This window comes from Hyperolius riggenbachi, chromosome 10 (assembly GCF_040937935.1).
Source record: "Hyperolius riggenbachi isolate aHypRig1 chromosome 10, aHypRig1.pri, whole genome shotgun sequence".
In the NCBI taxonomy this organism is placed as follows: domain Eukaryota; kingdom Metazoa; phylum Chordata; class Amphibia; order Anura; family Hyperoliidae; genus Hyperolius; species Hyperolius riggenbachi.
The window spans coordinates 145935270-145948318 of NC_090655.1; the positions used below are offsets into that span (position 1 = coordinate 145935270).

General features: G+C 42.4%; 1 protein-coding gene and 1 long non-coding RNA gene across 4 annotated transcripts in view; one reads left to right on the forward strand and one right to left on the reverse strand.

Moving 5' to 3' along the window:
* Nucleotides 1–851, forward strand: part of OPN4 (opsin 4) — a 77085-nt gene extending 76234 nt beyond the window's left edge. For both annotated transcript variants that reach the window (XM_068258593.1, XM_068258592.1), the window contains one exon: nt 365–851. In XM_068258593.1, the coding sequence (XP_068114694.1) occupies nt 365–625 (261 nt within the window). In that variant the 3' untranslated portion in view covers nt 626–851. The remainder of the gene's footprint in view (nt 1–364) is intronic.
* LOC137536408 (uncharacterized) overlaps nt 1–13049 on the reverse strand; it is a 125133-nt gene that overhangs the window by 46896 nt on the left and 65188 nt on the right. The window lies entirely within an intron of this gene.

A 13049-nucleotide genomic window follows, 5' to 3' on the forward strand; every position in this document is an offset into this window, starting at 1 on the left:
ATCACCTGTAGTTTTATTTACATACACTTATACATTCTAGAGGGAACAAATGCTAATGCAAGAAAGTCAATGCCATTCACAGAGTTTTCAGCACATACCGGTATTTAGGAATTCAATGGGAAGTAGAGTTTTGCTTTTAAATGGGAAGTTGGCAATTAATACAGGACTCTTATTACATAATTTAGGGATTCTATAAACTGACTACCAAACAAAATCAACATATTTCAAAGATCCTGATATTTTTGAATATAGTTTAGGGCCATGCCACATGCTTGTACATATTATTGTAAAAAAAAATGAAATTAGTATTTACAAAAGTCTTACATGTTCTAATAGTTTTCATTTTTTTCATTTGTCAACTCAGACAGGTAAAAGTTTGAATAACTATGGGCAAAGGAAGGGAGATCTTATCTCCCGTGTGTCAGCATCAAGAATACCAAGCATTGTTGTCACATACACTAACTACCAGAGTGGCCAAGCAGCAGCAGTAGATCACAACTCAGCCCTGCCTGGCAGTAGGACCAATGGACCAAAACAAAATTCAGCAGTTGCCATCATTACTGAGACCATACCAGAAAATAGCACTGAATCATTATCAAATCAATTATCAGCAAAAAGCACATGAGGTTTCCATGGAAAGGAAAACTTTGTATGTTGTCTGTTCACCCATTTCATGGTTAGTGGTTACCAATTACCATAAAGAGAACATGGTAAAGGGGCTCTCAATGTGGTGCACAAAGCTAATATAAAGCTAATATAGCATTCCACATCATAAGTGGAATCACAGTGTGTATTATTCATAAGTAGCAACCGAATAAATATTATTGACTTTAAAGTACCAAATTATGTAATTCAATCTTGTGGAAGTTTTGTTTTTTTTGTGGTCAAGACTTAATATCTTTTTGAACCACGTGAACTTTATAGCTCAAAGGATGTGAAAAAAACTAAATGCAACATAGACTGATAGAATTTACTTATCCAGACAAATATCCAATACATTGACCAACTTGTTTGAAAATGTATACTGTACTGTGCAAGTGCAATGTTCTATAGGTAACATATATTTAGCTACATCAAGATACATCAAGTAATGCAATTAAAATAAACAGTGAGACACCAATATAGTTTGCAATTATTACAATTAACAAGGGGTTGTGTGAAAAATGTTAAGTGTATTAGAAGAAGTATTATAAACTAAAAATAAATATGCCTTCAGGTAGATAAAGTAATATAAGCTTACGAAACATTGCTTTCTTTCTCTGAAACAATTAATTTAATTGCATCAAGAGATGTTTGGTATAACAAAAATGTCCCCCCACCTCCACATCACACAGGTAAATTAAACAATATCTCAGCTGACTACTTCAAATTTTGAAAATAGGGGATTGAGACAAAAAAAAAACCATGACAAAAGGGAGTTTGTGAGAAAATGCATGTAGGTTAGAAGGTGAGCTCAAAGACTTAAAGGGACTCCGAGCACCTCTCTAGGGCATGCCTTTAAGCCAGACGACTTCCAACAAAGTCGTGCTATGATCCCTCTGGAGGAGCCTATTGCAATGGCCATGCGTGTCACTTCCTCTTCCTGCTTCATTCAGTGATGCACTTCTCTAACAGAGAAGACATGGGAGACCCGGAAGTTATAACATAGCCAAGATGGCAGCTGTGATTTTTAAATTGAAATTAAATGAAAACTATGTGGGTATCATGAAAGAGGAGAGCACAAGCTACAGAAAGGTATGCATCTTTAAGTACTTTGCAGTACTGGCTGAAGTCTCTTTAAATGCACGGTTTAGCTGCCAATGGATTTCTAGTGCCTTCCAGGTTGCAAAATAATGCAACTGAAGGAGAGCCTTAGTAACCACAAGCCAGTCTCATCTATTGTCTTCCTGTTGTATGAAACTTCATTCAGTTGTGGTCCTGGGGAGTGAATTGCTTAGCATAAGGTTATTTGATTTGGACCTAGTCATTTCAAAATCCATCTTTAACCACTTGAGGACCTAGGGCTTTCTACCCCTTAAGGACCGGCCACTTTTTTTCCATTCAGACCACTGCAGCTTTCACGGTTTATTGCTCGCTCATACAACCTACCACCTAAATGAATTTTGGCTCCTTTTCTTGTCACTAATAAAGCTTTCTTTTAGTGCTATTTGATTGCTCCTGCGATTTTTACTTTTTATTATATTCATCAAAAAAGACATGAATTTTGGCAAAAAAATGATTTTTTTAACTTTCTGTGCTGACATTTTTCAAATAAAGTAAAATTTCTGTATACATGCAGCGCGAAAAATGTGGACAAACATGTTTTTGATAAAAAAAAAACCATTCAGTGTATATTTATTGGTTTGGGTAAAAGTTATAGCGTTTACAAACTATGGTGCAAAAAGTGAATTTTCTCATTTTCAAGCATCTATGACTTTTCTGACCCCCTGTCATGTTTCATGAGGGGCTAGAATTCCAGGATAGTATAAATACCCCCCAAATTACCCCATTTTGGAAAGAAGACATCCCAAAGTATTCACTGAGAGGCATAGTGAGTTCATAGAAGATATTATTTTTTGTCACAAGTAAGCGGAAAATGACACTTTGTGAGAAAAAAAAAAAAGAAAAAAAGTTTCCATTTCTTCTAACTTGCGACAAAAAAAAAATGAAATCTGCCACGGACTCACCATGCCCCTCTCTGAATACCTTGAAGGGTCTACTTTCCAAAATGGGGTCATTTGTGGGGTGTGTTTACTGTTCTGACATTTTGGGGGGTGCTAAATTGTAAGCACCCCTGTAAAGCCTAAAGGGGCTCATTGGACTTTGGACCCCTTAGCACAGTTAGGCTGCAAAAAAGTGCCACACATGTGGTATTGCCGTACTCAGGAGAAGTAGTATAATGTGTTTTGGGGTGTATTTTTACACATACCCATGCTGGGTGGGAGAAATATCTCTGTAAATGACAATTTGTTAATTTTTTTTACACACAATTGTCCATTTACAGAGATCTTTCTCCCACTCAGCATGAGTATGTGTAAAAATACACCACAAAACACATTATACTACTTCTCCTGAGTACGGCAATACCACATGTGTGGCACTTTTTTGCACCCTAACTGCGCTAAAGGGCCCAAAGTCCAATGAGTACCTTTAGGATTTCACAGGTCATTTTGAGAAATTTCGTTTCAAGACTACTCCTCACGGTTTAGGGCCCCTAAAATGCCAGGGCAGTATAGGAACCCCACAAATGACCCCATTTTAGAAAGAAGACACCCCAAGGTATTCCGTTAGGAGTATGGTGAGTTCATAGAAGATTTTATTTTTTGTCAAAAGTTAGTGGAAAATGACACTTTGTGAAAAAACACAATTAAAATCAATTTCCGCTAACTTGTGACAAAAAATAAAATCTTCTATGAACTCGCCATACTACTAACGAAATACCTTGGGGTGTCTTCTTTCTAAAATGGGGTCGTTTGTGGGGTTCCTATACTGCCCTGGCATTTTAGGGGCCCTAAACCGTGAGGAGTAGTCTTGAAACGAAATTTCTCAAAATGACCTGTGAAATCCTAAAGGTACTCATTGGACTTTGGGCCCTTTAGCGCAGTTAGGGTGCAAAAAAGTGCCACACATGTGGTATCGCCATACTCGGGAGAAGTAGTACAATGTGTTTTGGGGTGTATTTTTACACATACCCATGCTGGGGGGGAGAAATACCTCTGTAAATGGACAATTGTGTGTAAAAAAATCAAAAGATTGTCATTTACAGAAGTATTTCTCCCACCCAGCATGGGTATGTGTAAAAATACACCCCAAAACACATTATACTACTTCTCCCGAGTACGGCGATACCACATGTGTGGCACTTTTTTGCACCCTAAGTGCACTAAGGGGCCCAAAGTCCAATGAGTACCTTTAGGATTTCACAGGTCATTTTTGTTTCAAGACTACTCCTCACGGTTTAGGGCCCCTAAAATGCCAGGGCAGTATAGGAACCCCACAAATGACCCCATTTTAGAAAGAAGACACCCCAAGGTATTCCGTTAGGAGTATGGTGAGTTCATAGAAGTTTTTATTTTTTTGTCACAAGTTAGCGGAAATTGATTTTAATTGTTTTTTTCACAAAGTGTCATTTTCCGCTAACTTGTGACAAAAAATAAAATCTTCTATGAACTCACCATACTCCGTACGGAATACCTTTGGGTGTCTTCTTTCTAGAATGGGGTCATTTGTGGGGTTCCTATACTGCCCTGGCATTTTAGGGGCCCTAAACCGTGAGGAGTAGTCTTGAAACCAAATGTCGCAAAATGACCTGCGAAATCCTAAAGGTACTCATTGGACTTTGGGCCCCTTAGCGTACTTAGGGTGTAAAAAAAAGTGCCACACATGTGGTACCGCCGTACTCAGGAGAAGTAGTATAATGCGTTTTGGGGTGTATTTTTACACATACCCATGCTAAGTGGGAGAAATATCTCTGTAAATGACAATTGTTTAATTTTTTTACACACAATTGTCCATTTACATAGAAATTTCTCCCACCCAGCATGGGTATGTGTAAAAATACACCCCAAAACACATTATACTACTTTTCCTGAGTACGGCGGTACCACATGTGTGACACTTTTTTGCAGCCTAGGTGCGCTAAGGGGCCCAACGTCCTATTCACAGGTCATTTTGAGGCATTTGTTTTCTAGACTACTCCTCGCGGTTTAGGGCCCCTAAAATGCAAGGGCAGTATAGGAACCCCACAAGTGACCCCATTTTAGAAAGTAGACACCCCAAGGTATTCCGTTAGGTGTATGGCGAGTTCATAGAAGATTTTATTTTTTGTCACAAGTTAGTGAAAAATGACACTTTGTGAAAAAAAACCAATAAAAATCAACTTTTGACAAAAAATAAAATCTTCTATGAACTCGTCATACACCTAACAGAATACCTTGGGGTGTCTTTTTTTCTAAAATGGGGTCACTTGTGGGGTTCCTATACCGCCCTGGCATTTTACAGGCCCAAAACCGTGAGTAGTCTGGAAACCAAATGTCTCAAAATGACTGTTCAGGGGTATAAGCATCTGCAAATTTTGATGACAGGTGGTCTATGAGGGGGCGAATTTTGTGGAACCGGTCATAAGCAGGGTGGCCTTTTAGATGACAGGTTGTATTGGGCCTGATCTGATGGATAGGAGTGCTAGGGGGGTGACAGGAGGTGATTGATGGGTGTCTCAGGGGGTGGTTAGAGGGGAAAATAGATGCAATCAATGCACTGGGGAGGTGATCGGAAGGGGGTCTGAGGGGGATCTGAGGGTTTGGCCGAGTGATCAGGAGCCCACACGGGGCAAATTGGGGCCTGATCTGATGGGTAGGTGTGCTAGGGGGTGACAGGAGGTGATTGATGGGTGTCTCAAGGTGTGATTAGAGGGGGGAATAGATGCAAGCAATGCACTGGCGAGGTGATCAGGGCTGGGGTCTGAGGGCATTCTGAGGGTGTGGGCGGGTGATTGAGTGCCCTAGGGGCAGATAGGGGTCTAATCTGATAGGTAGCAGTGACAGGGGGTGATTGATGGGTAATTAGTGGGTGTTTAGGGTAGAGAACAGATGTAAACACTGCACTTGGGAGGTGATCGGACGTCGGATCTGCGGGCGATCTATTGGTGTGGGTGGGTGATCAGATTGCCCGCAAGGGGCAGGTTAGGGGCTTATTGATGGGTGGCAGTGACAGCGGGTGATTGATGGGCGGCAGTGACAGGGGGTGATTGATGGGTGGCAGTGACAGGGGGTGATTGATGGGTGATTGATAGGTGATTGACAGGTAATCAGTGGGTTATTACAGGGGAGAACAGATGTAAATTTTGCACTGGCGAATTGATAAGGGGGGGTCTGAGGGCAATCTGAGCGTGTAGGCGGGCGATTGGGTGCCCGCAAGGGGCAGATTAGGGTCTGATCTGATGGGTAACAGTGACAGGTGGTGATAGGGGGTGATTGATGGGTGATTGATGGGTAATTAGTGGGTGTTTAGAGGAGAGAATAGATGGAAACACTGCGCTTGGGTGGTGATCTGATGTCGGATCTGCGGGCGATCTATTGGTGTGGGTGGGTGATCAGTTTGCCCGCAAGGGGCAGGTTAGGGGCTGATTGTTGGGTGGCAGTGACAGGGGGTGATTGATGGGTGATAGGTGATTGGCAGGTGATTGACAGGTGATCAGTGGGTTATTACAGGGAAGGCCAGATGTAATTAATGCACTGGCGAATTTATAAGGGGGGGGGGGGGGTCTGAGGGCAATCTGAGCGTGTGGGCGGGTGATTGGGTGCCCGCAAGGGGCAGATTAGGGTCTGATCTGATAGGTAACAGTGACGGTTGGTGATAGGGGGTGATTGATGGGTAATTAGTGGGTGTTTAGAGAAGATAACAGATGTAAACAATACATTTGGGAGGTAATCTGACGGCGGGTTTGCGGGCGATCTAATGGTGTGGGTGGGTGATCAGATTGCCTGCAAGGGGCAGGTTAGGGGCTGATTGATGGGTGGCAGTGACAGGGGGTGACAGGTGGTGATTGATGGGTGATAGGTGATTGGCAGGTGATTGACAGGTGATCAGTGGGTTATTACAGGGAAGAACAGATGTAATTAATGCACTGGTGAATTGATAAGGGGGGGTCAGAGGGCAATCTGAGCGTGTGGGCGGGTGATTGGGTGCCCGCAAGGGGCAGATTAGGGTCTGATCTGATAGGTAAAAGTGACAGGTGGTGATAGGGGGTGATTGATGGGTGATTGATGGGTAATTAGTGGGTGTTTAGAGGAGAGAATAGATGTAAACAATGGATTTTGGAGGTGATCTGATGTCGGATCTGCGGGCGATCTATTGGTGTGGGGGGGTGATCAGATTGCCCGCAAGGGGCAGGTTAGGGGCTGATTGATGGGTGGCAGTGACAGGGGGTGATTGACGGGTGATTGACAGGTGATGGACAGGTGATTGACAGGTGATTGACAGGTGATCAGGGGGGATAGATGCATACAGTACATGGGGGGGGGGGGTCTGGGGGGGGGGTCTGGGGAGAATCTGAGGGGTGGGGGGTGATCAGGAGGGAGCGGGGGGCAGGGGGGGGATACAAAAAAAAAATAGCGTTGACAGATAGTGACAGGGAGTGATTGATGGGTGATTAGGGGGGTGATAGGGTGCAAACAGGGGTCTGGGGGGTGGGCAGGGGGGGGTCTTATGGGTGCTGTGGGCGATCTGGGGCAGGGGGGGGGGAAATCAGTGTGCTTGGTGCAGACTAGGGTGGCTGCAGCCTGCCCTGGTGGTCCCTCGGACATTGGGACCACCAGGGCAGGAGGCAGCTTGTATAATACACTTTGTAAACATTACAAAGTGTATTATACACTTTGTATGCGGCGATCGTCGGGTTAACATCCCGCCGGCGCTTCCGTATGGCCGGCGGGATGTTGCGGCGGGTGAGCGGCGCCAGGCGGAGGCGGAGGATCGCGTCACTGATGACGCGATCGCTCCGCCCATGCCCCTACAAGGACCGCCGCCAATTGTCAATACGGCGGTCCTTGCGGGGTGCACTTCCCGGCCGCCAATTGTACATACGGCGGTCGGGAAGTGGTTAATATCAATCCAGGTTGCTATGTAAGCTAGTGGTGAATATGAACTTCTCCATTTTCTGAATACAGTATATTTCTTGGAACCAATTGGCAATCAAAATGATTCCTCAGCCACTCAGTGACTAAGCTTATTTTACCTGCATAGAATATGCTTGAAAAGCTCATGCCTAACAAGCCACTTGTAGTAGGAGTAATAGGTCTGAAGCCCTTTCATCAGCAACTTCCTGCAGAATAGATGTCCTTCTTAGCTGTAGGCTGCACACCTCTTTAGACACTTACATTTGTCTTGGAGCTTGGACATCCTGGTGATGCTGAGCAAAGCAGCACTGTCTCTATTAGCTTTTTTGGCTGTGTTGCTTCATATCACCTGGTCACAGTTAAAAAATGAATTAGTGCAAAAGCTGCATGCTACACAAAATGGTGTTACTTAGGCACATTGGTATGTTTAGATCAGTGCCTGGTGTTTTGCTTTAATGTCAACCTAAATATCCCACGGCATAACAGTCTCCTAAACACTTACAAAACTCCTTGTCACATTGTAGGTGGGTCCTGAAGCTCTCAGGACTCAGGAGAGCAGAGAATGAGGTTTTCCAAGTCGTATAATTGCTGAGATTAACCAATTACAGCAATCACATGTGCAGGGAGAGAGCAGTCACTGCTGCAAGTCGGATCAGAACTCTGCTGCATGAGAGGGCAATAGGCTACTGGCTAGAGTGTCTGTGCATTTCTGTAAATAAATAGGAAGGAATACATACATTAATCATAGTTATAATAAAATAGAGATAATAAAAATTTAACAATAGATGAATGTGGTAACAACCATAATAATAGCAATACTAATAAAAATATAATACTATAATATTTAAACTATTTAAATAATCTTAATAGTAACAACAAATAATAATGCACCCGGTTTCTTAGCTAATTTAACTTTTTATTTGTTTGTTTTTTTGTTAAATTTAGGGAATAAAAATATTTGGTAAAGAAATCCATGTCTGTATAAAAAAGATGCTAGAATTGTTTACGTTGGGTAACCTGTATAAAAGCTACAATCTGAGAAAACCTCATATCACTAAAAGCAAAGAATCAAACAAATGATGTGTCCAATATTTGTACTGGTAAGGGCAGTTTCTCGGCTACCTAGCTCTCAGGGTGAGGGTGTAAAAATTATGCCCTCATCCCACCGGTAGACTCCCTGCCCTAGTATATAGGTATCCTGGATGCCCCCTCCCATATAGGTGGCCAGGGTGCCCTTCCTCTCCCTTATAGGTGGCCAGGGTCCCCACTCCCATAATGGGTGGCCAGGGTCCCCCCTCCTATATAGGTGGCCAGGGTCCCCCCTCCTGTAGGTAATCAGGTTTTCCACCTCCCCTTAGCGGCAGGAAGGGTGGGCACATCGGCGGAGGGAGCACGGGCACAGAGCAGTAGCAACTCACCTACCGGAATCCATACACAGCCTCTATATTCTTCCTCCTATGTGTCCGTCACATTGGTAACAGCACCCCCAGTGACGATGTACCCGCATGATGTTACCAATGCGATGGCCGGTCACCAGCTCCTCTCAAAAAACGGGGCTGATACTGTTGGTACTGAAGAGGTTAAATCTCAATTCCAAAAAGAAAAATACATACACCTTGTTGTAGTTCAAAATCATAGAGAAAGATTTCAGCCTTATTGTATTTTCTTCCATGCTGTGTTTATTGCCTGTGAGCCTCTTGGTGAAAGCATCACTTAATTTCTGTGCTCTTAATGCAAGCACACTCCTAAACCTAAGGCTACGTTAACACACATACAGTCACAGTTGAGCCATGCAGTTTCTGCATGGTTCATCCACCTAGCAGCAGGGGACCAATCATCATCACATGGGTGCATCATCACTGCCAGCAGTTGACAGACAGACAGACAGTGGGTAACTGGTTACTGTTGATAGGTGGCCAAAACACTGTAAATTAACTCATAAACTCTGCCTAACTCTCAAAGAAACCTGTATCAGATCATTTCTGGAATAATACTAGTGTTGTTATCTGACTTATCTGACTAAGTTTTCTTTCAACCAAAATTCTGTACACTGAAAAATAGAAATCAATTTGCATTTTATGCATTCTTTAATGGAATGACTTGTGTGCATAGGGTTTATTTCTTGCTGCATGACTAGGGTTATTCTTGAGCTTCAGTTTGTGGGCTTCTGTTTATCATATGTTGACATTTGCCAGATTTTTATTTATTTTTTGAATGATTTATTATGTGCTTTTTTTATTTAAAACGTTAAAGAGCACACAGAAAAACAAAATGGATTTAGGATTATTACATTATTACATAGAAATTGGAAATTCACCTAGTAGACACCATTAGAGAGAGACTTTGTTACCTAAATGTTTACTAAAGTTTTGTGTATGACACAGAAACCCTACATGACAATGTGAATAACTCATATAGAAAGTCTTTTGATTACACTGTGGAGACAGTGAAAAATGTTTGGGTTCATGTTAGCACTGTACATGTCAAATGTGATTCTCTTTATTTTTACGGTTTTATATGTTTGTTTTAGAATGCTTTTTCTGTAAATATTTGCACTGTTTTTTGTTTTTTTATAATTAAAAATAAAAATATTAAGCTGAATCTCTGAAATGCACTATATAGAAGTTTAGGAACACAGACTGTTTCATAATTACATAGTTATTTGGGTTGAAAAAAGACATACGTCCATCGAGTTCAACCAGAAACTAAAGTACAACACCAACCCGTTCCCTCACATATCCCTGTTGATCCAGAGGAAGGCAAAAAAAATCCCTTTACAAGGCATGGTCCAATTAGCCCCAAAAGGGGAAAAAATTCCTTTCCGACTCCAGATGGCAATCAGATAAAATCCCTGAATCAATACCACTAGGCATTACCTAGTAATTATAGTCATGGATGTCTTTCAACGCAAGGAAAGCATCTAAGCCCCCTTTAAATGCAGATATAGAATTTGCCATAACTACTTCCTGTGGCAATGCATTCCACATCTTAATCACTCTTACTGTAAAGAACCCTTTTCTAAATAAATGGCTAAAACATTTTCCTCCATGTCTTCTAATCCTTTGTGACAGCCTAAGGACAAAAAAGCTCATCTGCTTAGCTTTTATATTGCCCTCTGATGTATTTATACATGTTAATTAGATCCCCTCTAAGGTGTCTTTTCTCCAGACTAAATAAACCCAGTTTATCTAACCTTTCTTGGTGAGACCTTCCATCCCTCATATCAATTTTGTTGCTCGTCTCTGCACCTGCTCTAAAACTGCAACATCTTTCATGTACTGTGGTGCCCAGAACTGAATTCCATATTCCAGATGTGGCCTTACTAGAGAGTTAAACAGGGGCAATATTATGCTAGCATCTCAAGTTTTTATTTCCCTTTTAATGCATCCCAAAATTTTATTAGCTTTAGCTACAGCAGCTTGGCATTGAGTACGATCTGTCGATAAGTACCCCTAAGTCCTTCTCCAAGTTTGATGTCCCCATCTCTATCCTGTTTATTTTGTATGGTGCTAGACCATTGGTATGACCAAAATGCATGACTTTAGATTTTTCAACATTGAATTTCATCTGCCATGTATGTGTCCATATAGCCATCCTATCCAGATCCTGTTGCAATATGTCGCTATATTCATGTGAGCTGATGATTCTGCACAATTTTGTATCATCTGCAAAAATAGCAACATTACTTTCTACTGCATCTACTAGATCACTAATAAATAAATTGAAGAGTCAAATCTGCTGCATTCCTTTTTGGGTATGGCAGTTAGTAAAACAGAATTAAAGGTAGATTTGCAGCAGTAAGTTAAGTAGCCAGGTTGAGCTTTAATTAAGGATCTGTGTTATGCCTGGTACACACCATGCAATTTCCTGTCAGATTGACAGGTTGAAGATAATTTCCAATCAGGTTTTTAATCATTTTTTTTATGGATTTTGTAAAGAAATGATCAGAAAAACAATCTGAAACCTGATCCGACCTGTCGGAAATTATTGTTTCCACTAGTCAATCTGACAGGAAATTGTATGGCGTGTACCAGGCATTAAAGGTTAGCTATTCAGCTGACCAGCCCCAGTGACAGGTACCCTTAGATTACTGGTGCTTGGACAGCTCTCCAGTGAGTTGGGAAACTTGTGTAAAGAATGAGGCTGAGATTGCACCCATCACATCAAATACATTGTGCAACACAGCAGCACAAAAGATGATGTTACTATAAAAAGCCAAAATATTAATAACTAGCTGATGGCCCAGCGTTGCCCGGGGTATGTATTTGGCTGGTGTTGGCTCAGCCCAATTTTTCTAACCCTAACACACAATTACTCAATTTCTCAATGTCCTAGTTTGTCAGCTTTGCGGTCTTCAATAATTTGCATTGAAATGAAACAAATCTCATTGGCTGTGGCTCCACCCTCTTTTCTGAATTTGAACCCCAGTCACCCAATGATCAACTGTATCAGGTTTGAGGCTTATGCTTTTAACAGTGCAAAAATGGCAGCAATAAATATTCCTGTAACAATCCCTGGAGAAGCAGCTGCGGGCAGTCTGGATGCCTCCGCAGCTGCTTCAGTTTCCCTGTCAGGCATGTCTCCTGTCCCTCCGGCGTCTAGCATGCCGAGGAGTGGACTGTCAGTGGCTCACAGAGTAGCTTTGTCGCGCGCGCGCACAGATGAGACCTTTATGCGGGAAGGAGGCGCGTCATCTGACAGGCCGGTCGGCTGACGTCAGCGGAGACTCTCGGCGTCTCCGATTGGCTGATGAGCGGAGGCGTGGCCGAGGGGTCTCCTCCGCTTCTTACGCAGCTTGGAGTCACTTGCAAAGTGTCTGCTGTTGCGAATGCTACATGTTAGCACTCAGACCCTTAGATAGATCTGGTGTGCTTTGATCCGGGAGGAAACCGGGGATTTCACACAAGACTAGGATTTATTACTGTTTGATATATATTGTTTGATATTCTGTGTATGACTCTGGCTCTCTTCTGACTTTGCTCTCGCCTTACGATTTAGTACTTTAGCCCATCTGATCTTGTTGCTAACCCTGCCTGATATTCTCATCCTATTGCTTGCCGATTTTGTACTGTACCTTCCTGTCTGTTGCCAATCTGTCTGACCACTCTACTCACCAGTGAGCCCTTGTCACTGGTGAGGTTCATTACTGATAGTTCCCACCAGCTCCTCTGGTGAGGTTCTGCTCTCCACTCACCAGTGAGCCCTTGTCACTGGTGAGGTTCTTTACTGATAGCACCCACCAGCTCCTCTGGTGAGGTCCTGCCAAACTTATCAGTATTACTGTTACACCAAGCACGTTACACCTGTTACACCTTTTGTATTTGTTGTCACGGCAGCTTCTGATATACCAGCATTATAGGTGATTCTGCAGATCACCTTATAATCAGGTATATATCTGCATTATTGGTGATACTGCAGATCACCTAATAATCAGAATTCTGCCTCTTGCTGACACAA